Genomic DNA, 18,321 nt, shown 5'->3' on the forward strand with positions numbered 1-18,321 from the left:
AATTGAATGTATCAAAACAAAAACATATTAAATGTGGAATTATCAATATAACACAAATTAATAATTTTATTCGAAATAGTAGTACATGACTCGGATCATGACTATCTTGATCCAAAACAACATCTAAAATGATTTCTGAAATAGAGGACTGAAAATAAAATAAATACTCTCTGCGTCCAACTTTATTTGTCTAAATTGTGTTTTTTTTAACAAATTTGTACCAAAAAATTGGTATATTTCCTATTAAAATTTTCTAATTATCAAGAAAGAAACAAAAATTATGATATGAAAACTAGTATACTAACAAACAATTTGAAAGATCGATGGTGTATGTAGAAGTAATTTGGATTTCTTTGAAGTTTTTGCAAAATTCAAATTAAGCAAGTAAACTTCGACGGAGGGAGTATAAAACTTATGGTTGCTTAAAAAATACACTATGTAGAGAATAATAATTTTTGACTTCAAATCCGGATCTATAGCCGTCAAACAGATCCAACTACTCAAAAAATGAAATAAATATAAAACTTGTGGTTGCTTAGAGAATACTGCTCATAGGAGCGAGAATATGTAGAGAATAATAAACTTTTTCTTCAAATCCGGATCTATAGCCGTCAAACAGATCCAACTGCTCATAGGCGCGAGTTCATTTTTGTCTGTCACACACGGATGTGCACATGATGGCATGGCTCTTTATCTTAATTCTTAAACTTACTAGTAATGTGTGTCTTGGCTGCAGTTTATATGACCCTGAAGAGTTTATGTTCATTGTTTAGTACATGCTACATTTCATACAAATTACAGGAAAACGATAGGCTTCGGAAAAAAAAAAAAAAATCCTTTCAATAAGATATACTCGTATCATTTTGATTGACAAAACGAGAGCTACTCCCTTTGGGTTCTTTTTATGACTATATGTTACAAAAACGTACAAAATGCATACAACTACCATATTTTTATGATTGCGCAGATAATAAAAGTAAAAAAACAAGAGATTTCGACTTCTAACGGTATCCTCTCTACACTACCATCTCAAGTCCCCTTTTCGTTAAGCAACTGCCTCCAACTTAGAAGCTGCTATTGATTCCAATATCCATGTATGACCAATAACCAAGGTTCCAAACTGTTCAGCAAGAGCTTCTGCTTCTCTGAGCCTTTCCTCAATAATCAAAAAAGATGCTTCCCCTGATTCAAGGTTTGGAGGGAGATCAAGACTATAAACAACCAAAGTCTTCAAAGAACGTTCTCCTTCATTACTAATCCCTGAAACTAAAGGGTTCTTTGTCAATACAGTAGCTCCCGCAGCTAAAACCAGTTCTTGAAGGGATTCTTTGTACGATGGAACAAATTCACCACTGAAATAGAAGTGCAGGCCACTGAAGAGTTTTGCCGCCTGCAGAAAATGTCATCCTCATTTTAGTCAATATATGATAAACTAATATCAAAACTAATTTTCTTGCTGCATATAGCATGGAAGAATTGTAAGGCAAAAAAAGGTGAAAAAAAGTTACCCCTTCACTAACTCGCAATCTACCATTTCGGGGCCCATCCACACATCCATGAATATCAAGTCCAACTTCATAAGGTTCTTCATCAACTAAATCCATTGCTTCTATACATGCTTTAATCCCTGTTTAGCAATACAAATTGCATCAACACAACAAAATAAAGAAAAGTAGGAAAAGCTAACTGGAGTGTGCAGCTGCAGCAGATGAAACCACTTGGATTAAATTTGAAGTTTTCATTGGTAAAATGGTGTTATATAGGTAAGGGCAAGACTTAAACTATGTGAACTTACAATCCATTTTGAGAACCCATTTTCCATCTAAAATGGCCATGAGGAATTTTAAAGTGCGGCTGCAAGCACCCCTCTCATCAGTGGATGCAATCACATGGGTCACATTTGGCTTCCAATTTTTGGAAATGGTTGCGCCAGATATTCTAGCAAAGTTGGCCAATAGATTCTGAATAAGAACCATTAAAAGATCATCAAAACCAATTTTCAGGATGTCAACCATGGTGAAACCTGGATGGTTATAAAACGCCAAATCTTGAAAAACCCCACCTTCTCTTCGACTGAAAGGGAAGACCCACAGAGAGTCAATTTACTAGTAGCAGCAGCTGATGCAGCCCAAACCTTTGTTTGCCCATTTTCCCTGTGAATTTCAGAAAACAATAGAAAAGTTTTAAAAGAAATTAATAGGAGTGAAAGCAACTGAGTTAAGGTTTTTGCACGGGATGTCAAAGCTTTGTGAATGAATATTATGCATAACATCTCAAGTACTTGGGGTATCATATTTCTTTTCTCTGCCTACTAATATACTCATTAACATTTAATAGCACCAGTTACCACATCCAATGTGCAAACATTTATCAACTCAATTCACATATTTTCCTAATTTAAGATGCGGCAACAAATAACTTATTACAACACAGGTCCTACAGTTTCATAATTTACTGTTGCAACAAGGGTCCAAAAAAATACTAAAGGTTATGCTACTGAATTAGGAAACATTTTTTTTGCATTCTAGTATTTTGTAGATAAATTAGTCCATCATATATACAATGCGCCAAGCTTATCCCAACCTGAGTATGGTCCCGCTGTGACAGTACATTTCACTCACAAGTGATTAAATCTCCTAGCATTAAAGTTATGAGTAGCAATAATGTCTTTCTAAAATAGTGCTGTAAAGCTAGGGAAATTTATTCATTTCAACCAGCATCACCTGATATTCAGGATTCAGGAATCCTGTTGATCATTCACAACGGATGAACATACAAATTTTTAATACATCAATTTAATAAACACGGATGATTAGTGGAAGCTAGTAGTATGAAACTATACCTTTGAACAGTTGAAGTATTGTTTTTCGTTAGCTTCTTTCCCTTCTTGGTTTTCTCATGTGGAAACTTATTATGAGAATGACTGGGACAAAGCATTTGATGGCCTTCCTGTTACAAGACAATGACTATAATCAGTTAGCTTCACACTTTAGAGAAATTATAGAGTAGACAGCTGCTGTATTTGACATCATATGAAATTTAAATCTGTAACATACATCATCCCAGCGGCAACCTGGAAGGGCAAATGCACAAGGAACATGATATGTATTCCTGCAGGAACGTATAAAGCAGCCAAGAGCTGCACCCTTCAGCCCACAACAGCTACATTTGAGCTTTGAACCTCTTGCGAGCTCCAGTTCCAAGTTCTTTACAGTATCTCCAACATAATACACTTGAGGCGCCCTACATCCCCAAGCATAACCCATTAGGGTGAAAATAAGACGAAACTAATGAAAAACTAAACAAGAGCAGTAATAATTACCAGTCAATGCATTTCCGGTGAACATGTATCACATCTGGTTGCGATGCCTCATCCCCTACTACTTCTTCTCCACTGGCAATGTGTAGCATGGATCCAGAACCCTAAGTGTTCCCATACAGAAACATCAGAAAAATCAATTAATTGAAGACATTATATATTATAGCTATAAATAACCTAACAAGACAAAGAAATATATTCTTTTCCACATTGACAGAGTATAGAGGAAACATTGTGCTTAAGCAAATCAAAGCTTCCTGTGCTACTCTAGTGTAGATAATATATAGAACATGTGTGTGTACTAATTTCAATTTCAGCAGAAAGAGATTTACCTCTGATATTTTTGAGGTTTGGCAAAATGCACAGACAAAAGCTGAGTTGTCATCCAGACAGACTGAAGTACTAGCTTGTTGTGCACCAAAAAGGGTTCCTTCTGATTTACATCCACCATCTGAATCAGAGTACCCTGGCTTAGGATTCATCCCAGTAGCAGACACATTATAAGACTTGGACTCCAACTTTTGCTTCTTTGTTTCTCTGTCACAATTTGCTTGATTTTCTAATTCTTCTGCTGTTTTGTCCATCGTTTGTAACCTCTCAGCACCCTGCAGAAACATTTAGATTAATCCCAACATGAAAATAAACTATTTGAAAAAGGAGTATTGGAAATAAAGCCCATGCCCATTGGTGGGGGACAAGTGGGAACAAATTGCAGGTTAGCATGTATCAAGCAGAAAATGATTCACCAGGTAAACATATTATCAAACAATTATCGCAGTACAAGAAAACTGAAATCCGCATGGAACAATAAACTTACATTTTGACCGACATGACCACTACTATCATCATCAGAATCCTTAGAAACACCAAAGGATGGAGGGCTATCAGGTAACGTATGTTGACCAATTTTGGTCACACTATTTTTCCTTTTAAATCCAGAAACCAATGGTCCAACATTTTCAGTTTGGCACAAAGGATTTTGAACTTGTTTGTTTGGAAATGTCTCCTTTACAGCCTTCTGCATCTTAGCAACTGTATTAGCTGAATCAAGGGTTTGAGTCATAGGATCTTTTCCATCTACAAATCATAGATGACAATCGATTCATAAGATTCAACTACAAAAACATAATACTTCTACAGATATAGGGCTTCCAAAATCAAACCAATGATTGAGTGAGTACAAGAAGTATGAGACTGAGAACAGGATTGCGAGCGACTTGTGCTAAACGCCGCATCCATATTTTTGTAGATATTGACAATGTTTTCCATGTGAGCAGCTGACCTTAGATCTAAAAATAACCCATGAAACCATTAATATATTGATGTGGAAAATTGATTAGTATGAAAAATTCAAATGACCTAAATAAAATCAAAGTTTGGAACTCAGAGTTTACCTAGATCTGCGTAAGGCGATTGGCAGACAAAGCAATTTTGCCTGAACTGTGAGGAGTTTGAAATACAAGAACTGCATAAAACATGTTTATTGAAAGGCCAAGGTCATAAACAACGTATAGAACAAAAATAGTGAATACCCAAATCAGGAAATCAAACAGAATATTCAAATAGAAAAGTAAAACAACCAAACCTGCAGAAAATATGCTGGCATGGAAGTAAAATTGGTTTGTTGAGGAGATCTAAGCTGCAATATCATAACAATAACAATGAGATGAGAGAGGGAGAGAGGTAAATCAGAAAACACTAGAGAAAAGAAAACAGATCTATACCATAAGGGGCATTTGAGTTCTAAACCGAGTTTTTGGAAGTGAAGAACCCATGGATTTAGAAACCGATTGAGATACCCACTAGCAGAATCTGCCATTGACGTCCTTTGTGGTTGCAGAGTAACAGTTTAGAGAGACAGAGGGAAAAATGAAGAAGAGTAGAGCTTGGATGGGTTCCTCCGAAGGGTTTATTAATGAACTCTATTTTCGAAAGCCCGGGAAATGAAAATTGAATACTGAATCTTGAATATTTGCAAATTGAAATTTGAAATGAAAAAGATACTGTACTTTTTTATGTACAGATCTGTGAGAAACGGAGGGTTAGAAAATAATTGAAACTAGATTTATTGAAATCCAATGACGTGGATGCTACAGATGTACGCTCAGATCACATGTGTGAAGGTTGGCGGTAATGTTGTGATTTGGCGCCAATTTTAGAAATCTAAAATTCTAATTTCCCCCGCCCTATTTTTCGCTGCTCGATAAAAGCCTAAGCGGGAAAGTTATTCTCATCTGGTGACAGCGTTTGGATACGAGAAGTTCCACAGTCATATTAGGGTTTGGGCAGTAGAAGATGCCGTTAATGCATTAGGTTAGGGTCGTAAACGACCAAAGACTTGTTTGACCATCTGGATTTTTGACCAATGTGCCTTTGTGAAGTAATTAAAACACGGAAAATATTTTAATCTCCCAGCATAGTTCAAAAATGATTTTGCAACATTCTAACCATCTGACAATGGAGATGTGACGTCACGAAACTCGGGACTTCACTACAATTATATATCGCTGGACTTTCCAATACGCTAGACAATTTCATGTATCAATCTAATACCAGAATTTCTCATACAATCTTTATTTTTGGCGCCAAGAGGGGATCTTTCATATCTCTTATTTTTCTGAAAAACCTAGAATTTTATTATACAAAATCTGAAATAAGAATTTGTGCTTGCAAAAATAATCACGAACACAAGCTTCTGAGGAATACATCTCGCAGACCTAGTATTACATGTAATTGATGGTAAATATATATTAATTGTTATAGTATAATACGACAATCTCCGACCGCAATATTTTATTTTGTGATAATCAATTAGTATATATATACCAAGTTAATAATTGGTTGATTAAGAGTTTATTTATCATTTGTCAATCACTTATGTTTATGTGTGAGCTGAAACATACACATAAGAAATTGAGAAATGATAACTAAACTCATTAGCCTAACTAGAGAAATTGGAATAAGACCAATCGGTAACAAGACTGATGACTGGCGACGGAAAGCTGAAATTCAGGCATGCAGCATCAAAAAAATATAACCAAATTCTCCCAGCAAAAGAGAGGAAAGAAGAAAAAAATGGTCTGTAGATTTCGGTGATTGATGCCAATAGTGGCAAACATTAGCTATGGGGTGTTACCACTTGCAGAGACCAAGCAATTGTTTCTCTTATGCATATTTTCTAGGGCAGGGAGTTTCCATGGAAAAAAAAGCTTGATCATTTCTTACTCCATATTTTAGAATTTGGAAAGGAACTGACAGGTTGAGGAGTAATCACTGAATTATATGTTGCATGGGCAGAGAACTGGCCAACTTTATTACTGAGCCATAAGATATCATCATATTCTTCCGAGTTGAAAGACACAAAGTCCAAGTGATTAAGGAATCTGGCCATTTCTTCAATTTTGAAATCACAATGTCTTCTGCATAATATCCCTAAGTCCCAGTTCAGGCCTTAAGAGTGGGGAGAGTAAGCAGCTTGCAAAGCAATAACTTTAGTGTGCGATAAGGAGTAAAGGTTAAGATCTGTTAATACATAGGTACAGTTTTACTGACTTTGCTTTCAGTTGGCCACAAACAAAATATTTACTCGGTCTGAAATAAGAACTTGACATGGAATAAAATTTTAGGTTTTCCCTTTGATGCCAAAATTAAGCGACATTTGGTTTTTACATACATGAAATATTTGAAAGATACGACGTATTTTTAAAAGTCCATCTACATAACTGTAATTAAGTGCGGAGTTTGATGATGTCTCATCTCCATTATGCAACGATTGTGACGCAGCGAAATCATTTTTGAACTCGCGTTGCGGGATCAAAACTTTTTTCCTTTAAGGACATTATATTCTAACCCCATTTTAAAACTTAACGGGTTCAAATTAACCGACTCAATGGAAACTTTCCAAATCATTACTCAACATTTGATGGATGAATTTAACAATATACTCACCTTCGAAAATTATAACTCAACATCTTTAATTTCAAAATCCTTCAGGTTTACACTTTCTAAATCATAAGAGATAAGTAATACGATCTATAAACTAGAACTCTCAAGTTCTTTTTTCAGGAGAACCCACGTCATTTATTTAGAACACTATTGCTAATTAAGTGATGTTCATTTGAGAATCATCACCTTGTTGATCCAATTTTTATGTTTTGTGAATTGCTTAGTCAATCAACAATAAGCTCAATAACGATTTCCAGTGGAAACCTTGTATTCTAAATGCTAGTTGGAACATTGATTTTCATTTTTTTTATCGATAGCTGTGATATTATTTTGGTTGGAAAGTATTTGATTGGATATGGATAATGCAGAGATTGTTAGAGCACTGCTCGGTCGAACTCGCAAGCGTTGCTATCTCAAGCTTGTTTGTCAAGTTTAGGTGATCAAAATTATAAGTCTTGATTTCTAGTCTACTTATAGCTACGTCTAGGACTAGGATAGAATGTGTAGTTGAGCTTTATACTTCAAGATGTTCATTGATTGAAGACGAAGATCTACTGAGGAGAGCTTGGAGGAACTTCATCAACAAAAGGTATGTGGAGACTAAAACTTATCTATCACTCAGAAGTCTATTATAATTATATCCTATAGAGACTAAGTCGTATAGCTATATAGACTTTACATTATACACATGTGATATTTCGAGCCGAGTTTAACTCGCTTATATCTTTCTCAAAATTATATGTGTTGGAAAGCTTTTTTCTTTAACTACGTTCATCATTATTCTTGACGAGTTTAGTTGGAAACGATTTATTTGTTGGAAACTAAACAATGATTCAAAATATGATCATGTGAAAATTGCCTTGAAACATCTTACATGATTTGTGTGAGACAGTCATCTGATGTAGACTCTAAATGTTTCGTATTGATCATTAGATCACTTGAAAATTACTTATAAGCTAATAGTTTGTGTGAGATAGCTATTGTCGTCTTCTAAGGATGTTTCAATGATTGAAATGGGAGTTTAGAACAAATAACCATTGTCTAGATATAGCACAATATGCATACTAGTATGCAAACTGTTGTAGTGTGATTCAGGTTTGGGAACCAAGTATGCATACCAGTATGCGAACGGTTTTTACTGTCAAAGTCCGGGAACCAAGTTTGCATACCCGTTTGCAAAAGGTTTCACCTGAGTTGCGGTCTGGTACGACAATATGCATAAGCGTTTGCGAACTGTCGGACAAGACCAATGTACAGAACTTAAGTTTGCGTACCCATTTGCAAACTAAGTTGGTTTATGTTCTAAAATCAGCTAAGTATGATTTCATACTCATGAACAAATACATCTATAAATTAAGGAATGCAATCTTTGCAAAAATATTCATGAATTGATTCTCTTGAATCAAATCTGATTTTGTTTCAATTGTGTCTTGTATACTTCTACGAGAATATAAACAATTGAACAACTCTATGAGTAACACAATTAGATTCATTTGTTTATCATTTGATCTCGAAGTGTTCAGATGAATGTGGTTGATATAAAAGTGTTCATATGGCTAACTTCGGTTAACTATTGTTGAGCCAACTCAATATACACGTTTAGGTACGGTTACCCATATCTAAATGAAGGTTTATTTCATTTGTGTGTAACAAGCTAAGACCATCTAATTGTGGAGAGATATTTCTTTGGTTTTAAGCAAACTTAGCTTGAATCTTAAATCAGGTTTTCATCTAACGGTGAATATTGATTGCTTTGTTTCAAAGCAATCAAACCTTATTTAAAGACTATATAAGGGAGAACTCTAGCAACTGGAAAACATAATCCCCACACCTCATGTGTGATAGTAGTTGCGACTAGAGTTGATTCTCCTTTAACCTAGGTTTTTCCTAAAACCATTATAGGTTAACAACTTGAAGACTTCATTAGGATTCTGAAGCCAGACCCAACTATTTTCTCTGTATTCGGATAATATTTTTAATTATTATTTTTTCTGGTATTGCAATCAATTATTCATGGATCTAGCAGTATTTGCTCTGACTAGCAATACTTGCTCTAATCACCAATGCTCTATCTGGCAATACCCTAATTGCTTCAGCTAGCAAAGGATCACGGCCAACAGGGTTCATAACCACCAATATTGATTCAACTATCAATATTTAATTGCTCAGAACAATATTCTCATGTTGATACAGCTATCAATATTTGAGAATTTAAAACTAATCCAGCTATTAGTATTTGATTGGTCCATTTGGTTCGTCTGTCAACCATTATTTTAATATTATAATCTCTCCTCGTCATTCGACTGACTCATGAGACATGGATCGAGAAAGACCTTAAATGATCATTCAACAATGATTATTCTCACAAGTGCTCAGTGCACTAACATAATGGTTTGTGATCGATCCAGCAATCTCATAAAACTACCACTAAGTCATTCGACTATCATGCTTGCTTCAACTAGCATAATGATAATTCAACGTTCATGGTCTGCAGAGTGTGTTTCTGTTTCAACATCACATGCCTCATCTATCACAGTATTGAACTTCGTCAGTTCAGTTCATAAGACTCATAGTTTTGGATGAAAGATTGACCACTCACACATGAGACATCAATTCACGTCACATGGGGGGATATCACTAGGGTTTGGTCTGGCGGTCTACAACACGTGCGATGTGAGGTACATCCACGACGAGAGTTGTGGTAATTCGTGCTGACAGTTAAGTAATGAATGGAGTAGTGGATGGTTGATTAACACAGTCTTTCGTGTAAAGTGAAAATGGTTCTTACACGATCTCCCACTTCCTCATTCTTCCACTACCTTCAACTGTCACAACTTACAGAAGATTAATGTGTTGATATAAATAGGTTTCTGAAGCTATGATCTGATAACGAACAACAACTAAGACTCATCACTGTCAAGTTATCAAACACTTTCAGAGGATTTCTCTCGTTTACACAAAGAATCTTATTCACAACAGTTCAGTGCATCACATCACCTACAGATAAATCTCCATTGATCTCCACACAATCTCAGCTTCCCTCCCTACAGACCGACCCTTCTCCTCCTCTTGTGACCGAATTTAACTTGGAATGACTATTGTCTTGGTTTAGGCCAGGGTCATACAGATTAGTCTCTCCAAATCAAAGTACTATCGTGCAATACATTTGTTTAAAGGTTCAGATGATTCACAACTCCGAGCATCTGCTTCAGAAAGTACTTGCCTCCTCCACCACTTTTTTACCAGAAAACTTGTGGATCGTTTTTACCCACAAACAAATTGGCGACTTTAGTGGGAGATTAATCTCTCAGTGGGAAATTCAATTTCTCGAAGACGGTCGGTCTCAGATCTGGCGCTACTACCAACCCCAATTCTAAAAGTTCGACGCCCAATCCCAATGTTGCAAGTTCCGGTGGTACTACTAATACCACTCCCCCTACAGGTTCCAATGGTGCCGCTGATATCACTCGTCCCACCGGCAGCGTCACACCAAGTGTCACGACGACTCCTCCCACCGGTATTTCTAGTACTCCAGTCATCACTCTTATTACCAGAAGCACTGGTACTGGTAGTACCAATAATCCACCAGTCATCACTCCTGTTACCAGAAGAGCTGGTACAGATAATGCCAATAACCCTCCAGTCATCACTCCTGTCAACATCGGAAGCGCTGATGCCAGAAACTCTTGCCAAGACTCAAGAAGGTATGGTTGCAATGCAAAAAGATCTTCTCACCTACTTGAAAGCTATGACAGATCAGCTAAAAGATGATCGACGACTGGAAAAAGGAAAAGCGAAAGAAATTTCTCCAGATGCCGACCCTGAAGCGACTCCAATTCATGTTGTTGAAGACAATGAAGTTCACGATACTGCAAAAGACTCCCAAGTTAAAGATCAATCAAACTTCATTACTAAGGAAGACCTGGAACGCTTCTTGGAGAAACGTGAAAAAGACGAAGGCTCATCATATGTTCACCGTCATCAACCTCCACACCTCTCTGATGTACAGAAAGTTCCACTTCCCAAAGGCTATGTTGCCCCAACATTCACAATGTATGATGGAACTGGAAATGCACGAGAACATGTCTCACGGTTTTTGGAATCATTGGGAGAACATGAATATAATCACAACCTTCACTTGAGGGAATTCTCGAAATCCCTGAAAGGTAGAGCATACACGTGGTGCAATAACATCGCAGCAGGGAGCATCGCCAGTTGGGGTGAGATGGCCAATGCATTTTATCGAAAGTATTTCTTTGTCTCAGAACATATTACTTTGTCTGATCTTGGAAGGATGTTCCAAAGAATTAAAATGACTATGTTAAGGGGTTCAGAGTCCAGGCCTTGGATTGTCATCATCTGAATGTCACTGAAAAACAACTTGTGGAACTGTGCATCAACAGGATGATTCCTGTATAAAGAGCATTACTAGAGAATTTGCATTTTCAGACGTTCTCTGAACTCCATGAAGCAGCCGAACGGTTAGTTACCACATCGCCTGCTTTACTGGAGAGAACTAATCCTGCCAAACCCGAAGAACCTCATGATACTCGAAGCAACAGACAGCTTGTTAATAAGCAGTATAATCCTGGACCCTCTGTGAATATTGTCAATGAGGGAGGAAAGAGAAAAGCACGGCATCGAATGCACAACATCCTAAACGTGCAACACCACCAACACCAGCTCAATCGACGAGGGGGCCACGACGTGCTAATCAGGACCAAGTTGCACCGGCATTGAACCCACGTCAACAATTACGACATGAAATAGAAGCTCAGACACCTCAAAATTTCCCTCTACCCATGGAAGGGGTGTTGGAACTATTAGAGGTATGGATTCAGGATGGAGTTGTTAGAGCATTGCTCGGTCGAACTCGCATGCGTTGCTATCTCAAGCATGTTTGTCAATGGTAGTGATCAAAACTATAAGTCTTGATTTCTAGTCTACTATAGCTAAGTCTCGACTAGGATAGAAAGTGTAGTTGAGGTCAAGGACTTCATGGCGATTCATCATACAAGTAGAGAAATTACTCAAGGAACCGGTGGAACTTCTCGACAAAAAGGTATGTGAAGACTTGAACTTATCTGTCACTCAAAAGTCTATCTACTCTATCTCCTACTTCTTGAGACAAAAAGTCGTATGCTATATATATAGACTTAGATTATACACATTTGGTATTTCGAGCCGAGTATACCTCGCCTATCTATATCTCGAAATATGTGTTGGTAAGCTTTTCGCTTCGACCAAGTTTATCTTTACCTAGTGACGAAAGTCATGATATGTTTCAATCACTTTGAAAATTGCTTTGACGAGAAATGGTGTAACAACTATATAACGTCCTCTAAGAATGTTTCAATGATTGGAATGAGAATTTAGATTACATAACCAATGATGGACATAAGCATTTTTGTGGAAACACATTTATGTATAAATCCTATTCCTTGAACCAAAGTTTTGGAACTTTGTTGATCAAGAGAACCGGAAGAATGGCAAGTGCCAAGTCCGCGAACTCAGTCTGCGAACTTCCGAAGTTCTCAAACCCGAGAATTTCAGTTGGAGTTGACAAACTACTTGCGTGAGCTAAGTCCGCGAACCCACTCCGCGAACCGGCGAAGTTCTCATCCCGAGAATTTCTACCGGAGTTTGTAAACTCTGTCCGGTGTCTTAAGTCCGCGAACCTAGTCTGCGAACTTGAGAAGGTTATATATTTGAAGATGATTTCTGAACTTAAACTTAAAAAGACTAAGGAATGCAGTTTGCAAACCGTGGCTATAAAAGTTCATGAACCGATTCAAGTGAATCAGATCGTCTTTGCTTCAATTATGTCTTGTGTAGTTACATAAGATTTCCTTGCAATTGAACAACTCTCTAACTAGTTCATTTGAGTCATTTGAACTAGTTATGGTGAAGAAGAACATGGTTGATATGAAATTCTCATATGGCTAACCTTTTGGTTAACTATTGTTGAACCAACAATGTACACGTTTGGGTACGGTTAACAAACCTAGAAGCGTGCAGTTCATTTGTGTATAACAAGCTAAGTTTCGATCTAACGGTTGAGAAATATTATCTTGAATCTAAATCAGGTTTTCATCTAACGGTGAATATTGATTGCTTTGTTACCAAGGCATAACCCTGATTTGAAAGACTATATAAAGGAGACATCTAGTATTGTGCAAAACTAATCCCCACACCTTACGTGTGATACTAGTTTGCATACTAGAGTCGATTCTCCTTTAAACTTTGGTTTTCTTCTTCTAAAACCAGGTTAACAACTTAAAGACTTCATTGGGATTGTGAAGCCAGACCGATACTACTTTTATCGTAGTTGTGTGATCTGATTTTGCATCTTCTATCGTCACAGTACAATCATATTGATTGTCTAGAGATCGTGAGAGTTCTCCGAGAGGCAAGATATAAAAAGTAATCACAAACACCTTTGTCTCATTGTCTGTGATTCCACGACATCTTGTTTCTCTACCATACGATTAAGATTGTTGTGAGGTGATTGCTTAATCTAGGTTATTCTTCGGGAATATAAGACCGGATTATCAATTGGTTCTTGTTCACCTTGATTATTATCAAAAGACGGAATAAAAACTTTTAGGATTTTTCTGTGGGAGACAGATTGATCCTTTGATAGACTTGTCTGTGTGAGACATATTTGTTTACTGTTAAAGCCTGCGATTTTGGGTCGTAGAAACTCTTAGTTGTGGGTGAAATCGGCTAAGGGAATCAAGTGCGCAGTATCCTGCTGGGATCAGAGGCGTAGGGAGTACAACTGTACCTTGGATCAGTGGGAGACTGATTGGGGATCAACTATAGTCTAGTCCGAAGTTAGCTTGGAGTAGGCTAGTGTCTGTAGCGGCTTAATACAATGTGTATTCAATCTGGAATAGGTCCCGGGGTTTTTCTGCATTTGCGGTTTCCTCGTTAATAAAATTCTGGTGTCTGTGTTACTTCTATTTCCGCATTATATTTGTTTATATAATTGAAATAATACAGGTTGTGCTTTTGAATCAATCAATTGGAAATCCGACCTTTGGTTGTTAATTGATATTGATTGATCCTTGGACATTGGTCTTTGGTACCGTCCAAGTTATTCCTTGTGTTTGGTTAATTTAAGGCTAAAACTGTAAAAACCAACATTATGCGTTGACATCCTGCAAAGGATAAAGCCACTGATAAGTGATGAATACTTCTCCACTTTACTAATTCACCTAGAATGGAACATATGGCAACAATCTTAGTATTCTGTGAATTTATAGCATTATCAATTAATGCATGACCAGCCTTGTATTTCCTGTGTTGTTCCTGCTGAACTCTCATTATTGGTGCGGCATGACGACTGAGTGCTGCTCTCAACAGAGTAACACGAATCTCCAAGTGTCACTAATGAGGCATGCATGAAATACCCATACAGGCTACAACTCTCGGTGTGTTATACTAGCCCGATTGATCATACATCTCTCGATGTGTTATACTAGCCCGATCGAGCATCTGGACTGTCCATCTCAGTCTCAGAAATAATCACGACCACACAAGTTAGCCGCATGATTTAACCTGCCTAGACGATCCTCAGCAAGAGCAGGCTACCACCTTAATGACCACCAGTGGGCCCGCTTATGCCCTGGTTGGTCGAATACCTACCATGCCTCCCAAACTACCACCGAACACCATCCTGAAGTTGGATGTCCAGGCTGGTATGGAGTGGCTTGGAGGAGTCATACGAACAAAGGCCTCCTACGGCAGTCTCAAATTAATCACGTCCGTCCAACTTCACCGGCATAGTTGGACGGCGTAGATCGTCCCATGGACGGCTGGACAAGCATTGTCCTGCACACCGGCGGGCCCCCTTCACGCCTGCATAATCGATCCTCCCCTGACCTAGCCACCTAATCACGTATAGTTGCCCGAAGTGCGGCCGTCGTGAGGTTCAAAGGGTCGCAGGAAATTCCACTAAAGGTCTTAAATCGATCACGACCATCCAACTTCACCAGCATGATTGGATGGCTTAGATCAGACCTATAACCGCCAGACAGGTATTAGCGTGTTCACCACTGGCCCAATGTGGGTCCCACACGATCGACTTCTCCAGATGAGGAGTGTAGGGTGCAATTTCGGTCGGCCAAACTAGCATGCACGCAACCGGCCGGAAACCCTAATTAGGGTTTGCGACATGCATATGTTGCAAACTGATCGCGAGCGTCCGTTTTCGCCAGCTTGGATGAAGGGTCCAGGAATAGACTAAGCAGGTCCGGAGAGTATCAACATGATCAATGTGGACCCATCTATCTCCATGTCCGACCGACCAAGACAAACCATGGCTAGGTGTCTCGATTCGTGCGCCCAAACTAGGCATGGTCGTGCGGTTTTCTATTGCAAACTGATCTCGACCACTCAACTTTACCGGACAAATTGAGTGGCTTAGATCGCATATCCATGGGACAGCGAGGTACGCACGTGTACACCGGCATGCCGTCTACACGCATGACCAATCGGTCTTGCCAAAAACGCGTCCCATGCTTGGATTCGACCAAGCTAAAGGTTGGTGTTTGATCACCTCCTAAACCCTAATCCAACGGTCGCAGATGTGGGTCGCAAGTCATCTCGTCCGTCCAACTTCGCCATCTTGGACGGGCATCCTAAGACAGTAGTTAGGCGACCAGTGAGGCATTACCTAGATCATCGTCCACCACTCTTCCACACCAAGTGATCGGCCAAGTCAGGGCTTACCTGTACATCCTCAAAACGATCACTCGAAGATGATCAGACATGATGCTATTTTAAGACGCTTAATCGTGAATTACTCCGTTAAGCCTTAAAATAGCGATGCTTCATACGTGTTGAATATATTCGATGCATTACATGCATAGAATACACACGATATTTCATAAATATCGACTTCCTAAATAACTTATTTATTTAATCTAGCATCACATGCTACCTTTTGTGGGTCCCACGATCCACACACTCGAGACATTAATCATGTCACAAACTGGGGGATACTTACTAGGGTATTGGTCTGGCGGTTTACAGCGTGCAACGCGCAACACGCCATCATAAGAACGTGTCAGGAAGTCATGGACGGTTAGTGATGATGGGAGAAGTGGGCTTTACCTGATCGTGTGACAATTACCACGACTCCACTACTCCATCACTCCACTTCCTCCACTTCCCATGAGAAACGTGGGTTAGGCGCAATGACTTGTATAAATAGGTTCTCCTCCCTATTTCCGAACAAGACAACGAGACAGAAGCCAAGTGTTGATACAATCGTATTCCAACGCCAGAACTGATAGCTTTCATTCTGCAAGCCAGTTCAGCTTTCTTATACAAGTCATACACATCCAACACCTTCACAATCTCAACACCTTCTTCGCTTCCCTCCTAAGATCAACCCCATATCCTTCACTTTGTGACCGAAGCAAGTCTGGAAACGGCCATTTCTTGGTTTAGGCCAGAGTTGTACAGATTGATTTCTCGAATCCCAAACACTCCCGTGCAATGCATTTGTTTAGGGTTTAGATTCATTTCTCATCCACACACCCCAAATTACCAAAACCGGCAGAAATAGTTTTCACCCATAAACAATTGGCGACCACAGTGGGAGGATAATCTCTCGGTTGTAAAGTCGATTTCTTCAATACCATTCGATCGGTTTCAAGATGGTTGGTCTTAGGACCACCTAAACGGCCACAAATCCTGGTGATTCCTCAAACGGAGATACCCCTCCTCCCAACGGCGTACCTGACGGTATAATCAGGAGACTTCCAACGTTGAATGAACTGGCGCGGGTACAGGAGATTCACACGAAGAACATGGAGCCAATCAAGGAAGCGATAAATGGCATACTTGATCTCCTCGTCAAGATCACATCATAGATGAGCGTTCCGGAGACTTCTACACCGGGGACAGGTCCCTCTCAAATCAACATCTTTACTACGAACCAGAGACCAGTGGATCAGGAAGCGGCATCTCTAGTGGAAAGTTTGTGTGAACTTTTACACCTCTCGAAGAATCAGTTGGCGGAGACGTTTGCTGCAATTAACCAGATAGCCCTGGATGTACACCTGGCCCCTTCACGTCCAGAAGTCCTAAACGTATCAGAAACATCTGTAAATAATGTTACATTTACAGAGGACGACATGATGGCGGAGGAAGGTCACAACCGGGCCCTACATGTTACCGCACGCATCAAGGGTTCAGAGTTCAAGAGGGCCCTCATCGACACAGTAGCATCTTCGAATGTGATCACTCTCAAGACTCTCAGGACAGCCAAGGTTCGCCCATGCAAGATCATACGGCTACCGACCACAATGACATGCTTTGAAGGAAACAAGACCAGCACATACGGGTACGTAGGGCCCGTTTAGTCAAAAGTGAAATTTGAAGTCATAGAGAAGGAGACGGACTATCATATGATACTAGGGAGACCGTGGCTTCATGACAATAGGGTCGTCCCTTAAACGTATCACCAGTGCCTGAAGACTATGCTGAATGAGGAAGTCGTCCGTATTCCAGCATCATTGTCTCCTTACGCACCAATATGCGGGGTGGAAATGTTCGAGCCAAGGGAAAATCCTCGGGAAGGATCAGACAAAGTCCTGTGCACCCCACTCCCCACGTGGGCGTCAATCCAGGAGGAGGATCGACTTGCATCATTGAGGGCTATCCACCACGACGCACCTTTGCTGACCAGACACTCTTCTTTATCCGGTGAAACCGCAACCCACGTCCACACCAAGAGGGAACGAGCTTTTGAGACAAGCCGTGATCAAACGGGGAAAATGATATACCGACGTCGTTTTTAGCAATTAGCAGGGGAGACTGGTACCCAGTCTCTCCGCCCAGTTGAGTGCTTCAAGAACGACGAGCCACAAGAGGAGGTATTGGACGCTCCGCGACAGCTACAAGATGGCACCAACTCCACAACTGACGAGCTCGAGATTGTTAACATCGGGAATGAAGAATCTCCCAAAACTGTCTCCATCAGTTCGACTTTGTCCACGGACGAACGCGCGAATCTTGTCCAACTTCTCAAGGAGTATCAAGAT

At 39.3% G+C, this 18,321-nt stretch overlaps 1 protein-coding gene across 2 annotated transcripts; it reads right to left on the reverse strand.

Annotated features, from left to right (window-relative positions):
* Positions 1-819: 819 nt before the first annotated feature.
* On the reverse strand, positions 820-5,237 carry LOC113298340 (BRCA1-associated RING domain protein 1-like). 2 transcript variants are annotated; one of them, XM_026547056.1, is made up of 13 exons: positions 5,044-5,237; positions 4,905-4,958; positions 4,714-4,784; positions 4,483-4,608; positions 4,137-4,396; positions 3,652-3,924; positions 3,323-3,423; positions 3,057-3,243; positions 2,843-2,949; positions 2,063-2,153; positions 1,796-1,961; positions 1,509-1,627; positions 820-1,390 (listed from the first exon to the last, which is right to left on the reverse strand). In XM_026547056.1, the coding sequence occupies exons 1-13, from the start codon at positions 5,136-5,138 to the stop codon at positions 1,046-1,048; spliced, it is 1,995 nt and encodes a 664-aa protein (XP_026402841.1). In that variant the 5' UTR covers positions 5,139-5,237; the 3' UTR covers positions 820-1,045. The 2 variants fall into 2 exon arrangements, with proteins under 2 accessions (XP_026402841.1, XP_026402842.1); XM_026547057.1 differs by having other exon boundaries at positions 4,501-4,608; positions 5,044-5,236.
* Between the last annotated feature and the right edge of the window lie 13,084 nt (positions 5,238-18,321).

Source organism: Papaver somniferum, chromosome 7 (genome assembly GCF_003573695.1).
Source record: "Papaver somniferum cultivar HN1 chromosome 7, ASM357369v1, whole genome shotgun sequence".
Taxonomy (NCBI): domain Eukaryota; kingdom Viridiplantae; phylum Streptophyta; class Magnoliopsida; order Ranunculales; family Papaveraceae; genus Papaver; species Papaver somniferum.

Coding starts and splice junctions, on each gene's coding strand:
- LOC113298340 (XM_026547056.1), bottom strand. CDS start 5,138: ATGGCAGATTCTGCTAGTGGGTATCTCAATCGGTTTCTAAATCCATGG. Junction 4,609..4,713: donor ATCGCCTTACGCAGATCTAG/GTAAACTCTGAG, acceptor GGTTATTTTTAG/ATCTAAGGTCAGCTGCTCAC. Junction 3,244..3,322: donor CACCGGAAATGCATTGACTG/GTAATTATTACT, acceptor TTGGGGATGTAG/GGCGCCTCAAGTGTATTATG.